Genomic DNA, 19,887 nt, shown 5'->3' on the forward strand with positions numbered 1-19,887 from the left:
GTTAGTAAAACTCTATTTGTAGGGAAGTTTTCTTTTCTTGGGGGAAAGGGTGGAGAGGAAAATCAAGGTATGCAGGCGATCTGGTCTGGTATAAATACTATAAGTACATTAAAGAAACATGATGCATCATCACCTTGGGGTGGAAGAACAGATACCCCACCAGGGCATCAACATATTTGATTAGGGTAGGGTAATGGGATTAGTTTTAGGATTGTGCCAGCAAAGAGCCAGCATGAACACAATGGGCTGAATAGGCTCCTTCTGTGCTGTAAACAGCCATGATCCTAACACTTCGACAGTCTCCAGCCTCTAGAATCTTTGGGGTGGTTGTTGTAATGCAACAAAAAAATTCTCATTCTCACGTTCATCCTGGTGGCTGTTGCAGAGTAACGTCAGCAGATATCTGAGAGTAGATCACCCGCCTGCCCTCTCAACCAAGAGGAACAAGTGAGTTATTGTGGTAAGTGATTTATCACTCACATCTGCTCAGAAGATAGCATTTTAATTGCCTCGGGAATTTTCTATAGAAATGGTAGTACTGGGGCAGCAAATCATACTACACATGGTAAGTGTGGAAAATTGTGCCAAATCACTTGCCCTAATTGTGTGTAGCACAGGGAAATCAGAGAGGAGTGAAAGGTCGATACTAAAACACTTTAAACAACACAAATTAATCTGATTCTTGAAAGTTTAACACAAAAGGAGAGAACACACAGGCAAAGAATTAGTGCATTGTTGGAAAGTGACATTGGCAGAGATGCCAAACAAGGCAGATCAGGTCAGAGCAGGAGTAGGCGGCCAATAAATTATTGAGCTACCTATTAAGAGGAGGAGGCACATGCTGATGGCCAGGATGGAGCTAATATTCAGCCCTGCTGGGATCCCTGAAGTCACCATGCTGATCTCACACTGCTGTCCTTTGTAACCTTCTGCACAATGGCAGGCAAACATGTCCAGTGTTTGTGTGACACACGTGCCCCCATTCTGACACGTCCACTCTCCACATGGCGACATTGCACAGTGCTCGAGGCCTGTTTGATTACTTATCACCGACACCTGACCAGCTGGACACCTGTGTTAGAAATAAACAAGAATGACAACCTGCTAGAACAGAATTAGCTACATTTGTCCCCTCATTTTAGCTATACTGAAAATGCTGCTTTTGAGTCAAGTACTAGAAAGCAGCTCTCCCTCAAATTTTTCCTTCCTATGGGAAAGAGCCTGATCTCAACTTGGCATCTTTCTTGATGGCAAGTACAAGATCAGAAAATTGCCAGCTGGGAAATTGTTAGTGCAAATTGTCGTCATATGTGTTGGCACACTAAGGTGCAGCTGGCAATTGTTGCCGTTTATATTATGCCGTTCTTTTAAAAGTACTTTATGTGACAAACGCATTGAGCATTGTATGTGTAATATATATGAAAGCAGAAAAAATTATTATAGTAAAATCACAACATAGCATTCAATTACTGGGCAATGCACAATACACCACGTTAGATATAAATAAATAAACACTTGACTGGATTTTAGACAGTGCAAATCCAAATCCGTGTACTGACATTCACTGTTTCCTGAACACTCCACATTAATATTTGTAACTAGTGATTCACTACATGACATGTTACATTTTACAGTGTATTCTGGCATTTATAAAGAGGTAATGCTCCTGTACCTGCACTCATGTTTTCTCCACAAATCTATACAATAAAATGGGGTATAACAGGGTCTGCTGCTACAGGCATCTGAGTGGCAGCCGATTGTTACACTCCTTCGGTCCAGGGTAGCAGTTAACATTGTATTCTTTCCATCCATTGGCAAGAGATGACCATTTAATCGAACATCATGCATGCAGCCTAAATTCAAGCAAAGATACAGCTGTTTAACTCTCATATTTTTTACTCACTCCAGCCTTTCAACTACCGCTGAATACATATTCAGTAAAAAAAACACTTCAAGATCAATTGCCTTAAAACTCTAGCATTCTGCGTTCAATTGTCATCTTGCTCTAATCGACTAATTTTCAACTTATATTGCTCCACTCTTTGGGTTATTGAACTGGAGAGTCTCCTGTTGCTAGGACTCTGCCTATGTCCTGATTTTTAGCCTAACTGCAAGAGTGGTCCAAGGTGAGTCAACCACCGATGTTCTGTCCATCCCAATGAAAGACTGCTTAGGATGTCTTAGGCTAGCAAAAACACTTGTTCTGAGCAGTTAAATATAAAAATAAAAACAGAGGAAAAAGACAGTTTGCTGTCAAATGGAAATTACACTGACAACATTGGTAGGAAGCCTTGTTTCCTCTTCGCACTCTGAAATGGAGGTCATAAAATGAAAGCTGTGAATTAAAATAAAAAAGGTAATCAATGATAAAACAGCTGAATACCATGGCTATATCTTGTTACTTATTATTTCTGGCGTGTGCCTCTAGGGTCATCTCCCTTTTAATCGTTTTGTAGCCACTGTCTTTTGTAATAAATTTCTGTGTTTAGGAAGGTAAGGGTTGTCAATCTTGGAAAATGGACCAATTTTCCACTGTTTGCATCTGAAGGCTGATTTTCTGAATGTGTGCTCCCATAAGTGAGGCTCTGTGTCAGGACCACATTTGGGAAATCAGCTGTACGGTGACAGCATAAAGCATCCCTTGGTCAGTTAAAGAAGAACCAAATGCAAAAATAAAACTTTCTCTACTCTGCCCCAACAACATACTTTACCCTCAAACTCCTGCAGCAGTGTGGAGTTTCCATTTCCTATGCCAACCATTTGAGTGAGATTGACAATTTATTGCCAATTAGTGTGAAGGATGGGCAGTTTCTTACTGTGGATTGTGCCTGCGAGGAACTGAACTGAAATTGCATAAACTTGTTTCACACAGCTCTCAGAGAGAGATGGCTTTCATCCCATCAATCTGGGCAGGATTATTATTCAAATTACTGAGATGAAAGAACTATACATCCTCCATCCATCCTAGTCCCCTGGCCCTCCAACTGTGGGTATATTCTTCCAGTAACTAATGTGAGTAAAAAAGTCAGTGTGTGTATAAAACAAGTTTTCCTGTTTTACACTTGCAGGACTTTTTCAAACATATCAGTGACTAAAGGAAAATATATCCACTGCTATTTAAACAAATATGCCAACACTAATTGAGTTTGCAAAATCCAAATACCTCATAACAATGGGCCTTGTTCATTTATTTTTCAGTTTTCAGGGTAAGCCCATGAGTGGAGATTGCTGCAACTATAAATATCAACCTTGTCCATCACAGCAAGTTTTAAATAATTTGTTATCCTGATCCAGTGGCAGATGTTATATTGTACCTTGGAAATCACCTGGTGGATGCTCAGGAAGGTTCTTGCCCAACACTAGACTTGAAGGATCTATTAGGATTTCTCTGTGGGTGCCGAGAGCAGATGTCACCTCGTGGGTTCCTCCACCATTATTGAGGCGCAGTGTAAATTCATTGTCATGTCGGTCCATGTTTACGAGAGTCCACTGGCCGTTGTCTACATGCATTGTTTGCAGTTTCAATGAATGCTCCCAATCACCAAGGTTGACGCGGATCCCAAAATATCCATTGGCTATCTATTTCACAGCAGCAAACCAAAACAGAAAAGAAAAGTTGATTTGAAACTTTTAGTAATGATCTAGGAGCATTTTGGAAAACAATAAATGCAAACTTAAAGAAGAAAAAAACTAGGGGGATATCTTCAATACCAAGTAATTCCCACATGTTAATTTTCAAAAAAAGAAAAATGTGCCTCCTACACAATTGGGGATATCTTTCATTTCATGAATCATTACATAAGAACAGGAGTAGGACACTCAACCCCTCGGGCCAGTTCCACCATTCAATTAGATCCTGGCTAATCTGTACCCCAACTCCATTAACCCACATTTCCTCCATATCTCTTGATATCCTTACCTAACTAAAATCTACTAATCTTCCTCATTTCACTCCTAAATGACCTAGCTCTAATGTTAAGATTATGCACCCTTGTTCTGGATTCCCCAGACAGAGGAAATAATTTCTCTGTTTCTAACCTATCGAATACCATTATCATTTTACGGACCTCAATTAGATCACTCCTCAACCATGTAAACTCAAGTGAATACAAACCAAGTTTATGCAAATTAGCCTCATAATTTAACTCTTTAAGCTCTGGTATCAATCTAGAGAATTTGCACCGTATCCCCTTCAAGGCCAATATATAGTTCCTGAGGTTTGGTGCCCAACGCTGAACACAGTACTCCAGATGGGGTCTGACCAAGGGTCTATACAACTGAAGCATCGCTTCCTCCCCTTTCTATTCCAGCTCCCTTGAGATAAAGGCCAACATTCCGTTATCCTTTTTGATTGCTTTTTGTACAGCTTTTAGTGATTTGTGTAATTGGACACCTAAATCCCTTTGCTCCTCCACAGCTTCTAGTCTCTCACCATTAAAAATGTATTCTGATTTGTCTTTCTCGGATCCAGATGGATGACATCACACTTCCCCCACATTGAACTCTGTCTGTCATTTTTGATCTCCATTTACAGTCTCCAATGTTACAAGATGGTTCATGTACTTCCCTGAGTGGATGCATTAACTTACACGGATACTTGGGAATTATGACACACTAACATGCCAGTAATTCACTGAGGAGATCTAGATGCATCACAACATCCAATAGCTTTGCAGTTAATTACAGCCAGTTTATACTCTATTCATGCACTTAGTACTTTAGTTTTTAACAAAAAATGTTTTGGTTGCCACCTCCAGTATAATGTATTCGCTTGTGTCCTTGGATGCTAGGCTGAAGAGAGAACAGTTGGGATTCCGGGTACGAAGCATCAGCTGCACTTGTATCCTGCGAGTGCTGAGAGCTCCTTTCTGCTGGTACTGAATTAGGCTGTCCTTCTCAAAGGACCATTCAGGCAGAGCTACAGGCAAAACAAAAGATGAAGAGCCATGCAAAACACAATAAGCACAAATAATAAATCAATATCTAATAAAACACTGTTAAATAGCACTTTTAGTATTTTTACATTTCTTTTAAATTAAAAACATCCTTATAAAGGTCCCCCAACAGCTTCATGGGCAAAGGTATTATTCGATATAACATTCAGTCATTCAAACCAATAAGTCGCAGGGTTGATTCCTGGTCGTATCTCTGCCTGAGCAGCAGCAGGGGTACCATAATTGGCCTCAATTAGACTAGGGAAGGCAATATCAGCTAGTGCTCTCTGCTGGGAAGTGAGCATATGGGGACCTGAGCACCAGAAAAGTGTTGGCTGTGAAACCCTCCATGGTCCAAAAAGCTGCCGACACACAATGTCTGAAATAACACATGAAGAATGGCCACTAGAGTATGGTAACAGAGGGGTGCTGCCGCGTGAATACCGTATCTTAGTCAGTGCCTTCAGGAGATGGGGGAGGAGGGGAAATTCGGAAAAAGCAAACACATTTTTACATTTACTTTTCCACCGCTTTTTTCCCCAGCACTTCACATCACTTCATCAGCTTGGATGATGGCCAGCTGATGGGAGCGCATATCAGAGAACTGGGTGCAGAGGTCACTGCGCTCGATTTGTGGTGCTCCCAATTTTCTACTCATTAAAATTTGAATGCAGCCTATGCAGTTCTGAAATTAGAAAATATAAGAGAGTGATCCAGAGGTGGCTTATCATCAGGATTCCTTCCCTCTCCATGGGAAAGCAGTTGCCCTCCGTTTGGCATTTATTAAGTGATACGATGAGATTGAAAATTCAAGGGTGTCAACCCACATACAACCACTTTGGCACCACACAGAACCACTAGTTAGCATGACAATATCGGTTTATATGCTGGGGCCAAATTTCCTCTTCAGTTATGCCACTTGGGCGGGCAGGAACAGAAAATCGGACGGGAAGCCGTTCCGCCAGATCTCCGTCACCACTTCCAGGATTTCTCACCAGCAATGATGTCAGGCATTCAATGGATTCACCCAATTATACACAGGCGTATTGTAATTATATGCAAATGGCAGGAATACATCATACAACATATTTCCGGTCATTTGTGCCTTAGTAACACTGGGTGTTAGGAATACCATATGCTCTCGTGTTGCTATGGGCTGCAGGGGGCAATTAAAAAATTTAAGGGCCATCAGGGCAAGAGATTTGAAAAAGCTTTTCACTTTTTTTTATTCTTATGTCTTTATGGCACTGTGGGCCATACTACACTGACAGATGACACAGCAATTTCCCTCCCCAACCCCACCCCTCATGGTGACCCATCCTCAATGAAAACAGTACCCGGAACCCACCAAATTTATTCTAATTATGCTGACCCCAGGAAACCAGCCGGGGTCAGAGGTGGAGATCTGGAGCAAGTGGACATCACATTCTGCCGAAATCATGCTGTCATTGTAGTCAACAGGAAATTCTGCCCTGCTGTTCAGTTCTCAATATTTTTTTTTGTCTTGCCCTAACTCTTTCCTATTCTAAAGTTGATTCTGCTATAAAATCTGTTAATCCAAGTCTTTCCATAGGATGGCACTGCTGCCACTCAATACAACATTACAAGAACTGTTGTTATTCTTGGAGAAAGAAACAGAGATAATGGGCTCTATTTTAGCACCCGTGCTCGGGTGCGTTCCTGGCGGGGGGGGCTCTGAAAATCGGGGATTCCCGGGGCGGGGCGGGAGCCCGGCTCCAACCCACCCACTTCCGGGTTTCCCACAGACGCGCTGACATGCGCGCGCAGCCCCCGCATGTGGGACTCCCACCGACAATTAAAGCCGGCGGGGTGCCACTTAAGCTATTTATCTTGGTATTTCAGATCGTTTACAGACCTGATTAACGAGATATTTTAGGAGGGTTGGGATTTTACAAACAACTGGGACTGTTTCCCGTACTGGGGGAAACACTCCCAGTTGAAATGGACGTGTTGCAGCCATCAGCCTGTGGCAGCTGCAAAGGTCCATTTGACAGGTGGGGGGGAGAGACCCTCACTCATTGCAGGAGGTCACTCTGTCACTTTGGACAAAGTTTGGCCTCCACCACCCTCCTCCTAACAATAAAATTCACCAAATTGCACACTTACCCCGGGGTCCAGACACATGTACCTACCTTGCGGACCTCCTCAGATGTACATCTTCCGGATGGGGGCCGCCGTAGCTGCAGTCATGACCTCCTCGGAGGGCGAACAGCCTCACCAGCCTCGCCGGCCACGCCGTCCACCTCTGACACGTGGAGCTCCACAACACAGTGCTGTGACACATCCACCTGCACAGCAGGAGGGAGGGCAACGGCAGAGAGAGATGCGTCGCAGAGGGCACTACCCTCGCCACAGGGTCCACAGACCGAGGCTCAGCTTCCTGGACCTCTCTGAGCAGCAATGCACACGGAGACTCAGAGTCACTCGACATGTAGTCGTGGACATCTGCAGTCTCCTTCATGCCGAGCTGCTCCCGGTTGGCCCGAACACCACCTTCTTACCTGTCGCTGTCAAAGTCACCACTGCCCTCAACAACTTCTCCTCCGCATCCTTCCAGGGTGCCACCGGGGACATCGCCGACGTCTCTCAGTTGTCTGCACAAAAGAGCCCTGCAAATACACCTACACCCACTCTGCGGTGACACAATGGGTGGCATCAGGTGTGGGTCTTCATTGTGATCCTCAGGAAAGGGCATTATTGCACAAACCAGACAAGATTCGCAAAGACGTGGCAGTAGTGGTGCCAATATAATATGTAATGTGAATTGATCAGAAATTAAATATAAGTAAAAAACCATGACAAACCCTCCAACACCTTGTGCATCCCCTTCATGCTCATGACACGTTTGCCTTACGCTTCCTACTGCACATATGTGATGCATGCCCTGTGGCTGCAGCAAAGGTAGTGGCAGGTTGAGTGAGGCTGACCGTGAAAGAGATGCATGAGAGGGTGAGTATGAGATAGAGCCATGAGACTGTATGAGGATTGGGTTGAGTGGTAGTGGCGGGATGAGTACTGGCAAGGTGAGTAAGTGCAGGTCAGATGAGGATGAGATTTGAGTGGGTGTGAGGGGTGATGTGACAGAATAGTGTTGGCAGTGCAGAAGGAGGTGTGGGGTGGGGGCGGTGATGTGGCAGACAGAGTGTAGGGGAATGGGTAAGTGTACTCACTTTGGCTGACCTACTTAGGTCATTGCAGCGCCTCCTGCACTGTATGCAGGTGCGCAATATGTTGGTGGTGCAGGTGACCTCCTCTGCCACCTCGAGCCAGGTCTTCTTGGTGGCAAGGCAGGCCGCTTCCTCCCGCCCACTGGGGGGAAGATCTCCGTCCTCCCCCTCCTCCTCATCCCATCCAATGATACCTAGAGTGAGGAATCATTAACCTGGGAGCAGCCTTCCCCCTGGGCTGCTCTATGCTGTAATTTTTCCTATTTCTTGCAGCATCAGTCAGTGGAGGACTGCCCCTTTAAATAGAGCTCCTCCAGCTGACAGACCTTACTGCGCATGCGCAGTCCGCCCACCGCGCAGCTCAGCAGTGGGGAACCCGGAACAAGAGGTAAGTGGATCCAATTAGCCTGCGATTGCCTTCGGGGCAGACTGATTTCACCGGACACGTTACCCACGCGCCCAATCGCCCCCCCCCCACGCGAACCCGTCGCCCTGGTAATATCGGGCTCAATGTTTCAGGTCGAAGACCTTTCATCAGAACGTTAACTCTGTTTCTTTCTCCACAGATGCTGCCTGACTTGCTGAGCTTCTCCAGCATTTTCTGTTTTTATTTCAGATTTCCAGCATCTGCAGTATTTTGCTTTGGATCTGCTGCTATTCTTGCTTGCTACGGAAGTGGTGCTGTAACCTTGCTTAACCTGATACAACAAATACAGATAGAAGATATATTGAACTCAATTTTCTTCTAATTGAGCCCAATTATGGTACCCCTGCTGCTATCCTGTCCAAAATCAGACAGGAAAGCTACAGAAAATGGGGCAAAATCAGGTGGTGAGGCCTAATGCCATATCCCTGCCCTGGCCTCAATTTCCTCCCCAGCTCCTGCCAGGATGGCCTTTGACTGTCTCTCCCCTGCTTGCCACATGAAAATGTCAGTGGGGAGTCAGGTCCTTTCAAGCCGCTCCATTTCCCTGCACACTGCCATTGTCTCCGCCAACACTAGGGACTGCGAGGAGAAAGGTGGCAGTGAAGGGTCCCAGGGGTAGCAGCAGTAAGCCTCCAAGTTACTGCATGGAGGGGGAAGGCGTAGTAGTGGATTCCTCTCCCTCCATAACAGCCCCAACCACTAACCTTTTTAGGCCTCAGTCTCAGCCAAAATTGCCTCCTGCTTAGCTGTCTGCTTACAATAGGGCAACCCTACTTTTCTCCCCATTGCTTGTATGAATTCCAGTGGCCAAAGGAAGGGGTTGTTGTGCCCTGGAGTAGTTATGTTGGCAACAAATGGCAGTGTTTCACAGGCCTACAGCAGCCCTTCATTGTCTACTCATATCCGATATTAAGGCTCACCACTCATGTGATGTTCTGGCACATCATACCTTCTGTGTTGGGAGTACAGCCCAATTATATAAATAAGCTGTCCTTACACTATGGGACAAAATCATTCAAATCATTTTTGACACACCTAGTGTCTCAGAACAGTGCTCTCAGTGACGCTAGGACTGCATCATTGGCCTCAGTGAGACGAAGCTCCAACACCTTGTGCTGTAGAGCAGTAAAGTGTGCAAGGCTGGTGGTGAGAAGGGCCCTTCCCGTCAGATCCTTCAGGCACTCCCGGACTCTCAGCGCCACCGCGCGCTGTCCCCGAGGAGGCTGCGGTGGAGACGAGACTGTCACCCATCTCCTTCTGGAATATGCCTTTGCAAGGAAGGTCTGGAAAGAGATACAGTGGTATCTGTCCAGGTTCATCCCGAGCAGTTCTGTAACACAGGACTCTGTGCTCTACGGGCTGTTCCCAGGGATGCACACCGAGACAGACATCAACTGCTGCTGGAAGACCATCAACTCAGTGAAAGACGCCCTTTGGTCTGCCCGAAACTTGCTGGTCTTCCAGTGCAAGGAGCTGTCCTCGACCAAGTGTTGCAGACTGGCACATTCCAAGGTCCAGGACTACGTGCTCAGGGATGCACTGAGGCTGGGTGCGGCCGCCGCAAAGGCTCTGTGGGAAAGGCAACCATTTAGAGCCTTCCCGCCATTGTATACTGAGGGACTGCAATCAGGGAAACCCCCCCCCCCCCCGGGCAGAATGTAAAATTCAAATTGATGTAATGTACCTGTAATGAATCTGTAATGTACCTGTAATCAATATCTGTATTGAGTGTAATGCAATGAGGCACCCTAGACTGTCATGAACTGTAATTATGCACAATGTGTTCATTGAACTGTACTTGATGTAACCCACAAATTATATAATCTGTATTGTGTACGTTTGGAATGTGATATGACAACTGTATTGTATGTTTTGCTGCAAATTTTATGAATAAAGTGTATTTTAATGAAAAAAAAACTGTGCAATGGTGTCATGAACTCCTGTATGTACCATGTATGGTGTGTAACTGTAATGTTTGTATCAGGACTGTATGTAACGTTACAAATTGTATGACCTGTATTCAATTGTTTGAAGTGTGATTTGAATTGTCTTGTATGAACCTCTACAAATTTTATGAATAAAGTATATGTTTGAAACAAAAAATCTGTGCAATGATTCTGCACATAAGAAGCTCTTTAACTTTTTTTTTGTTTGTTCTCGGGATGTGGGTATCGCTGGCAAGGCCAGCACTTATTGCCCAACCTTGAGGTTTGGCCATTGCCGCAAGTGCTGAGAGAATGCCAGGCAGTTCCCTGCAGATCTAAAGAGTGGAGATGGGGAGAAATTATAAAATAACATACACACATATACACAAAAACTAACATGATGGCATTTGGATTCGTAACAAACTTCAATATCTCGGATGCTTGGGCATTGTACCTATATCAAGCTTTGTGCACAATGTTTTAAAATACAGTGCATTGAGAAAAGCAAAATTAATGGAGAGCCTCTTTGCTCACTTTCTCTCACCCCAAATAAAATCTAAACCCAATTTGAAAATTGTGCCAATGGTTTCAGAAGAAATTACTGAAGCATTGGAAACAGGTAACAGTAACACACAGTGCGTTAACATCCATAATACCTAAAGAACAAAGGGATGGCACAATTCATTGTGTTGTTCTCGGAGCTGCCGTTACCTTTGTCGCACTTGTATCCGGTGTAGCCTGGTTTGCAGTCACAGCTGAAAGAACCCCATTCTCCTAAACACTTTCCATGAATGCCACAGGAGAATATTCCAGCGCTGTGACAGACTCCATCAGTCACTGCACAGCCTGGGGCGCTGTTCAGAAACTCTGCAGGATTTCCCAGGTCATACATCTAGCACCAGAGAGAAATTACCAGATTAGGATTTTCACTTGAAGTTTGAATGTTATTATAGCACGATATAAACGGGAGACTTTTCAAATTAAAAACACAGCTATTATTTAGGGTATATTGAATCACCTAATCTTAAATAATTGATTTATTGACACTTATAACAAGTGTGAATGAATAATGATTGAATATTTCAACTCTCAGGCATGTAGAATTTCTAGAATACCAACAAGGATGGTATTTATTTTAATTTTTTGTAACTTATTTCCTCCCTTGTTCCTTTTTCAATCTCTCCATCATGTCTGAGGGCAGGGATGTGACCTGTTGTTAGGCCTCTGCCAGTGCTACCCTGGAAATGCACGTGAGGGAGTGAATGAGAACTGCTCCTTCTAATTAAAAACATATTAATTTCAAGTACAATAGCACTAGTTAAAGTGTGATCAGCTGGAGCAGATTGCAGCTGAATACTCACACCCTTCTGCAACCTGACTCCATTGCTCGAATAGCGACAGAGCTGACAGATTCAATATCATTTCTGTCATTCCAACTGATATGAAGGGGGCTAGGAACAGCTGGGTTAAGTGTGCATTAGAGCAATTTTTAAAAATGGGGACTAGCGGGCAATAGTTTAGCACACTCGCCCTCTGAAGCTTAAGTTCATATCAATTCTATGCTGATAGGACGAGGAACTCCTTTCTTTATTGGCTGATTTGAGTTTGAGTACTGAAGTTTGTTTGGGCAATCAATAATCCAATGCCTGGTGTGTATTGAATCACAGTAAAAAAAACTGCCCACAATTCAGTAACAAATTAGCAATCTTACTCAGAAAGGCTACTGGGATGACTTGTGTGAGAAGTGGAATAAGTGGTATAGTCTGAAGTTGGGGTTAAGGCACATTAGCAGAGCAGAGGGAGCTTCACTCTACATCTGGCCAGTTCTGTACCTGACCTGGTGCTACTTGATGTTGACATTCAATGGTACAACTAATCCTTCATCTAGAAGAACACAAAAATTCAAGAAAGAATAGGTACAAGGATGAGCAATGATAGTGGGTAGCAGAAATTGAAATTTTGAGGAAAGGTTGAGGAAGTTAAGCTTGATTTCATTGGTAAAGAGAGGATCCTGTGGTGGCCATAATTGAAGTTTTCAAAATTATGAATGGAAATGTCAAAATCGACCTAGGCAAATTGTTCACCACAGTGAAAGGTTCAAATAAGAACATAAGAACATAAGAAATAGGAGCAGGAGTGGGCTATATGGCCCCTCGAGCCTGCTATGCCATTCAATAAGATCATGGCTGATTTTCTACCTCAACTCCACTTCCCTGCCCTATCCCCATATGCCTTGATTCCCTTAGTGTCCAAAAATCTATTGATCTCAGTCTTAAATGTACTCAACGACTAAGCATTCAAGCCCTCTGGGGTAAAGAACTCCAAAGATTCACAACCCTCTGAGTGAAGAAATTTTTCCTCCTCTCGGTCCTTATCTTGAGACTATCACCCCTAGTTCTAGACTCTCCAGCCAGGAGAAACAGCCTCTCAGCATCTACCCTGTCAAGCCCTCTAAGAATGTTGTATGTTTCAATGAGATCACCTCTCATTCTTCCAAACTCCAGAGAATATAGACCCATTCTACTCAATCTTGCTTCATAAGACAACCCTCTCATCCCAGGAATCAATCTAGTGAACCTTCGTTGCACCCCCTCTAAGGCAAGTAGAGCCTTCCTTAGCTAAGGAGACTAAAACTGTACACAGTACTCCAGGTGTGGTCTCACCAGAACCCTATATAATTGCAGCAAGATCTCCTTAGTCTTATACTCCAACCTCCTAGCAATAAAGGCTAACATACCATTTGCCTTCCTAATTTCTTGCATGTTAACTTTCTGTGATTTGTGTGCAAGGACACCCAAACCCCTCTGACTACCAACATTTCTTAGTCTCTCTCCTTTTAAAAAGTATTCTGTTTTTCTATTCTTCCTACCAAAGTGGATAATTTCACATTTCCCCACATTATACTCCATCTGTCACCTTCACGCCTACTCACTTAACCTGTTTACATCACTTTGCAGCCTCTTTATGTCCTCCTCACAGCTTACTTTCCCACCTAACTTTGTATCGTCAGCAAACTTGGATACATTACACTCGGTCCCCTCATCTAAGTCATTAATATATGTTGTAAACAGCTGAGGCCCAAGCACTGATCCTTGTGGCACCCCACTAGTTATAAGCTGCCAACCCGAAAATGACCCATTTATTCCTACTCTCTTTTTTTCTGTCCGTTAACCAATCCTCAATCCATGCTAATATACTACCCCCAGGAGATACCAGTTAAAAATGAGAAACTTAGAAGTAAAGTCAGGCAGAACTTGTGTACCCAATGGATAATAGAGGTGTGAAATAAGGTCACTGAAGTAAACTGCATAAGTGGGTGTAAAAGACAGCAAGATCTGGAAAGAGAAGGCTTTTGAGCGATATAGTGGGAAGACAAGCAGGTGGGAAGATCTATGGAAAAGGGACTGGATTTGCTAGGTTTTATCATAAAGATTCTTATGTTCTATGGGGTAGATTTTCAACTTGCCAGCTGGGCGTAAAACTGGCACTGCATATTGCTCACCTGATATAGAAACCGCCCAAATTTTATTTCCATTGAATTCCATTTAAAATCAGGCAGTTTCCATAATCCATAAATCAGGCTGATCCGCAACACCAGTTTCAGACTTCCAGCATCCGCAGTATTTTGCTTTAGTTTTAGTGTTTAATTCACGGCCACTTCTCTTCCAGGAACTCCCACCTTGAAGGAGTTCTGCTCTTCTCTCTGAAGGGATTTCCATTTGTCTCATTTATCTTGTTCACCTTCATTGCTTTCTGTTTCCCTTCTCATGTTTGACCAGGTATCTACTAAAGCTCACTTTCACAGCCGCATCTCTTTCCTCAGCAACTGTCTCCGGCTCCGACATATTCCACATGGATTCCAACTTAAATTCTACCCTTCATGTTTTGGATCCACCCGTGATTACAGATATCTCCATTATATTCAGCGGTCGTTCAACAACTGCTCTCGCCATTTCCTGAGATCCATGCTCAACGTCATAAGCCGCCACAGGCACGCTCTCGACCTCTTTCTTCAGCAGCACCGACTCACTCTATTTCAGCGTTGTCCTGGTCCGCAGTTCCATTTCATCCTTCGCCTTATCAGGTGCTTTAATAAAAAACTTTTTTTCTTCCTTTCTGGCGTCAAAAACCAATCCTTAGATACCAATGCTCCTCCTGATCCTTCTTCCCCTTCACTTTCCTCTGACCCCATCCCTCATTCCAATCTTTGTCATGTTTTCACTATCTTCTCTGACCTTCCCCTCTCTGAACCCGAACGATCAATCGTCAGCAAAAGCTTCTGTTTCATCCCGTTACGCCCCCATCTCAATTAATTTCGAACTCGACATGATGCTGAGCTCTTCTTCTGTTGCTTTCGCTTCTGTGCCCATTTCTTTAGCCAGGAGTCTGCCCCTGCACAGTGGACCCTTTCTCCTGCCTTCATAATTCCTGTTTCACTTAGACCCCTCCCTCTGGCCTTTTACCCTCTCTTGATCTTTTCTTGGGAACTGCTGGCATGACATCGGCCATCTCAATTTCTCTACTCTCCTCACTCACTCTAATCTAGCTCCCTCTGAACTTGCAGCAATCTGTTCTCTCACCTCTTTTTCCAGTACATTGATGACTGTATCAGTGCCATTTCCTGCTCTCACCCCGCACTGGAAAATTTCATCAACTTTGCTTCCAATTTCCACCCTTCCCTCGCCTTCACATGGTCCATCTCCAACTCTTCCCTTCCTCGACTTCTCTATCTCCATTTCTGGGGATAGACTGTCAACCAGTATCTACTATAAGCCCACTGACTCTCACAGCTACCTTGATTACACTTCCTCTTACCCCGCTTCCTGTAAGGACTCTATTCCATTCTCCCATTTCTCCATCTCCATTGCAACTGTTCAGATGATGCCACCTTCCACACCAGTGCTTCCAATATGTCTTCCTTTTTCCTCAACCGAGGATTCCCCTCCACTGTGGTTGACAGGGCCCTCGACCATTTCCTGCACTTCTGCCCTCACCCCTAACCCTAACCCCAATCCTCCCTACCAGAACCACGATAGGGTCCCCCTTGTCCTCACCTTCCACCCCACCAACCTCCACGTTCAACAGATCATCCTCTGCCATTTCCGCCACCTCCAGCACAATGCCACATCTTCCCCTCCCCTTTCAGCATTCTAAAGGGACCGCTCCCTCCGCGACACCTTGGTCCACTCTCCGTCACCCCCCACACCCGCTCTCCCACCCACGGCACCTTCACGTGCAAGTGTAGGAGATGCAACACCTGTCCTTTCACCTCCTCCCTTCTCATGTCCAAAGCCCCAAACACTCTTTCCAAACGAAACAGCAATTTACTTGTACTTCTTTCAATTTAGTATACTGTATTCGCTGCTCACAATGCGGTCTCCTCTACATTGGGGAGACCAAACGCAGATTGGGTGATCGCTTTGCTGAACACTTTTTAGTCCACAAGCGTGACCCTGACTTTCCAGTCGCATGCCATTTTAATTCTTCATCCCATTCTCATTCTAATCTCTCTGTCCTCGGCCTCCTCCACTGTTCCAATGAAGTTCAATTGAAGCCCGAGAAACTGCACCTCATCTTCCGATTAGGCACTTTACAACCTTCCGGACTCAACATTGATTTCAATAACTTCAGATCATAACCACTGCTCCCATTTTTTCAGTCAGTGGGTGCTGGTAATGATTCTGCTGTTGCCATTTACAGCTCCTCTAGACCCATCTTTTATTTCTTTGTTTATTCTATTACCATCCTCCTTGCCTTGCACCGTCATCCCTTTTGTCATTTAATCACTCCTGCCCTCCACCCTATCACAGACCTTCCCTTTGTTCTTTCCTCCCCTTCCCTTCCCCCCTCCCCCTATCCCTGGCTCCGTACTTGCTTAAAAACTGTTAAGTCTTTACTTCTTCCAGTTCTGACAAAAGGTCATCAACCTGAAACGTTAACTGTGTTTCTTTCACCACAGATGTTGCCTGACCTGCTGAGTATTTCCATCATTTTCTGTTTTTATACCAGTTTTAGGCCCGGATTGCTAGTTAAATATCTACCCATATATATAAATTTAAAAAGTAACCTTCAAAGGGAAGAAGGAACATTATATACTTACTTTCTATGAATTACAAGTAAAGCACAAACTTTTTTAGGGTCCTAAATGAAGTGGAAAGTCTCAATCCACAGCAAACATTGCCCCAGTAAGTTACTAGATAGCAGCAATTATTCACAGCAGAGAGTGCTTACCTTACTGTCAACAATCAGGTTCCTTACACAGCCCAAGAATCCTGTGAAACGCAGTTGGTCATTGCGATATGGAAGTGACTCTTTGATTCCACCCAACTGAAGAGGTTGGTGAACATTTAGAAACCTAACAGAGAAGAAAAGCAGTTCAGGATGTCCTCGGCAAATCTGAACAACTCAGTGCAAAGATTGAAAGGATAAAACAAACCAGGACAGAATGTCCTTGTTGTGGGCTACACGGGTTGGCTTTCAAAATCATTAAAAAAATTAAAAAATGGAAGCCACATTCCAATCAACCTTGTCCAGCCTTGGTCCCGCTTGACTGTTCAAATATAACTTTTTGTTTAAACCATTGTCCCGAAGATGGCACACTTGCTTGACCATTTTCCTTTATTGTAGGGTGACTGTTACTGCTTTGCACAATTCTAAGTGTAACAAACGGTTTGACTTTTGACAAAGGTGATGCTATAAAGATAATGGCCACATAAATTTGTGTTGCGGTTTGCATCCCCATTATGCCAGCTGGGTCGGACTTGAGTCTGCCAGTGAATTGTGCTGAAAATCGCGGGGTCAACTCATTTTAATATGCATTATTGGGAGAAGAGTGCAACCCCCTGTGCAACACAGGAGTAAATCACTGCGGGGGCGGGGGGTGGGGGGTCGGGAGAGGCGTGGGGGGGTGGAAGGGAACTTGTTGCTCCAGAGTTTAAAAGCATGAGAGGGCTGAAGCACAGAGCGCATCATTAACAGAGTGGGTCGTGAACCGAGTGCGAACCTGAGAATTTGGTGAGAGTGGGAATTAGGTGTAGAGGGGGAAGGAGGCGCTGAATTTTTTTTAAAAAGTAAAAAACACCAAACAGACTAAAAAGTAATTATCTATAAATAAATAGATAATTTAGTCGAGAGAAGCAGTGCTGAGCACCAGGGGAGGTGCCCTTTCCCCATTCACTAAGAACAGAGAGAGTGACGTAACAGTGACGTCACAATGAACAGAGAGGAGGAGCCCTGAGAGACGTGGAATAAAAGGGTAGGTTAATTGGGGTAAGTAAACAGTAAGTAAATTAATAATAATCGAGTATCTAAAGGGAGTTTAGGAAAAAAAGATTTCTAAATATAATGGATGGGCAGCTGAGACCCATTGCCTCCAATTCTTGCGCCATGTGGGAACATCAGGACACTTCATGTGACCTGGAGGGCCACATGTGCAGGAAATGCTTCCAGTTGCTCGAGCTCAAGCTGAGGGTTTCTGAGCTTGAGGGGCAGCTGGAGTCACTGCAGAGTGTAAGGGAGGCTGAAGGTTTCCTGGATCGTATGTTCCAGGAGGTGGTCACCACGCAGCCACAGAGAGTTCAAGATAGCAAGTGGGTGGCCATCCGAAAGGGTAGGAAGAGGCAGGCAGCGCAGGAATCTTCTGGGTGTGTGGTACTCTCAAACAACCGGTATTCATACCAGTGAGGGTGACGACACCTCGAAGGAGTGCAGTCCTGAGCATGGCACCATGGGACTGCAAAGGGGGGCACAGTGAAGTGTAGAAATACAGTAGTCATAGGGGATTCGATAGTTAGGGGGACAGACAGGTGTTTCAGTGACCGCCGACGTGAGTCCCGCATGATGTGTTGCCACCCTGGTGACAGGGTAAAGGACATCATGGAGAGGGTGTAGAACATTCTGCAGGGGGAAGGGGAGAAGCCAGAAGTCGTGGTCCATGTGGGCACCAACGACATAGGAAAGAAAAGGGATGAGATCCTGCGGTTAGAGTTTCAGGAGCTAGGGAGGAAGTTACAAAGCAGGACCTCAAAGGTAGTAATCTCTAGATTACTCTCAGTGCCACACGCTAGTGAGTACAGAAATAGGAAGATAAGGCAGGTTAATGCATGGCTAGAGGCATGGTGCAAGAGGGAGGGCTTCAGATTCTTGGGGCATTGGGACCAGTTCTGGGGCAGGAGGGCTCTGTTCAAGGTGGACGAGTTGCACCTCAACAGAGCTGGGACCAATGTCCTCACAGCGAGGTTCACTAGTGTTGTGGAGGAGGGTTTAAACTAATTTGGCAGGGGGCTGGGCGCCAGGATGTAGCATTAGAAAGGAAAAACAAGGTGCACAAAAGATTGGGAGAAACAGATAGCACTAGAGTAAGAAATAGTAAGGTCTTAGATGGGATCAGACTAAGAGAGATTACGAGAAGGTCTAAGATTACAGTGCATGTGTGTAAATGCATGAAGCGTGGTAAATAAGGTCGGTGAGCTGCAGGCGCAAATAACCACATAGAAGTATGATGTAGTGGCAATATTGTAGACCTGACTCAAAAAAGGGCGGGATTGGTTACTAAATATTCCTGGATAAAAGGTGTTCAGGAAAGATAGGGGAGGAAGAAAAGGAGGGGGGTGGCAGAATTGATTAAGGAGAATATTGCAGTGCTGGAGAGAGAGATTGTCCTTGAGGGGCCAAGGACAGAATCTATTTGGTTCGAGTTAAGAAACAATAGAGGCCCTATTACACTACTGGGTGTATTCCATAGGCCACCAACTAGTGGGAAGGAGATAGAGGAGAAAATTTGCAGGGAAATTACAGAGAGGTGCAAGGTCTACAGAGTAGTGATAAAGGGGGACTTCAACTATTCTAATATGGACTGGGTTAGTAATAGTGTAAAGGGCAAAGAAGGGGAGGAATTTCTGAAGTGTGTTCAGGAGAACTTTCTTGATCAGTATGTTTCGGGCCCAACGAGGAAGGAGACATTGCAGGATCTAGTTCTGGGGAATGAAGTGGGTCAAGTGGAGCAAGTGTTAGTGTGGGAACATTTAGGAAATAGTGATCATTGTATCATAAAGTTTAGATTAGTTATGGAAAACGACAAGGAGCAATCTAGAGTAAAAATTGAAGGAGGGCCAATTTCAGGGGGATGAGAACAGATCTGGCCTGGGTAAATTGGAATCAAAGATTGCAGGCAAAACTCTAATCGAACAATGGGCGGCCTTTAAAGAGGAGATGGGTCGGGTACATTCTAGGTGCATTCCCACGAGGGGGAAAGGTAGGGCAACCAAAGCCAGAGTCCCCTGGATGACAAAAGAGATAGAAAGTAAGATGAAGCAGAAAAAGAGGGAGCATGACAAATGTCACGTGGATAATACAAGTGAGAACCAGGCTGAATATAGAAAGTACAGAAGAGAAGTGAAAAAGGAAATAAGAGC

The 19,887-nt window shown here is 44.6% G+C and overlaps 1 protein-coding gene across 1 annotated transcript in view; it reads right to left on the reverse strand.

Moving 5' to 3' along the window:
- si:dkey-22o22.2 (neural-cadherin) overlaps positions 1–19,887 on the reverse strand; it is a 222,235-nt gene that overhangs the window by 6,283 nt on the left and 196,065 nt on the right. Inside the window, exons 26-31 of the mRNA XM_067977013.1 lie at positions 16,706–16,829; positions 11,186–11,366; positions 4,752–4,918; positions 3,315–3,579; positions 1,673–1,853; positions 819–1,072 (exon numbers count right to left, since the gene is read on the reverse strand). Coding sequence (XP_067833114.1) covers positions 819–1,072; positions 1,673–1,853; positions 3,315–3,579; positions 4,752–4,918; positions 11,186–11,366; positions 16,706–16,829 — 1,172 coding nt within the window. The remainder of the gene's footprint in view (positions 1–818; positions 1,073–1,672; positions 1,854–3,314; positions 3,580–4,751; positions 4,919–11,185; positions 11,367–16,705; positions 16,830–19,887) is intronic.

Source organism: Heptranchias perlo, chromosome 3, assembly GCF_035084215.1.
Source record: "Heptranchias perlo isolate sHepPer1 chromosome 3, sHepPer1.hap1, whole genome shotgun sequence".
NCBI lineage: Eukaryota > Metazoa > Chordata > Chondrichthyes > Hexanchiformes > Hexanchidae > Heptranchias > Heptranchias perlo.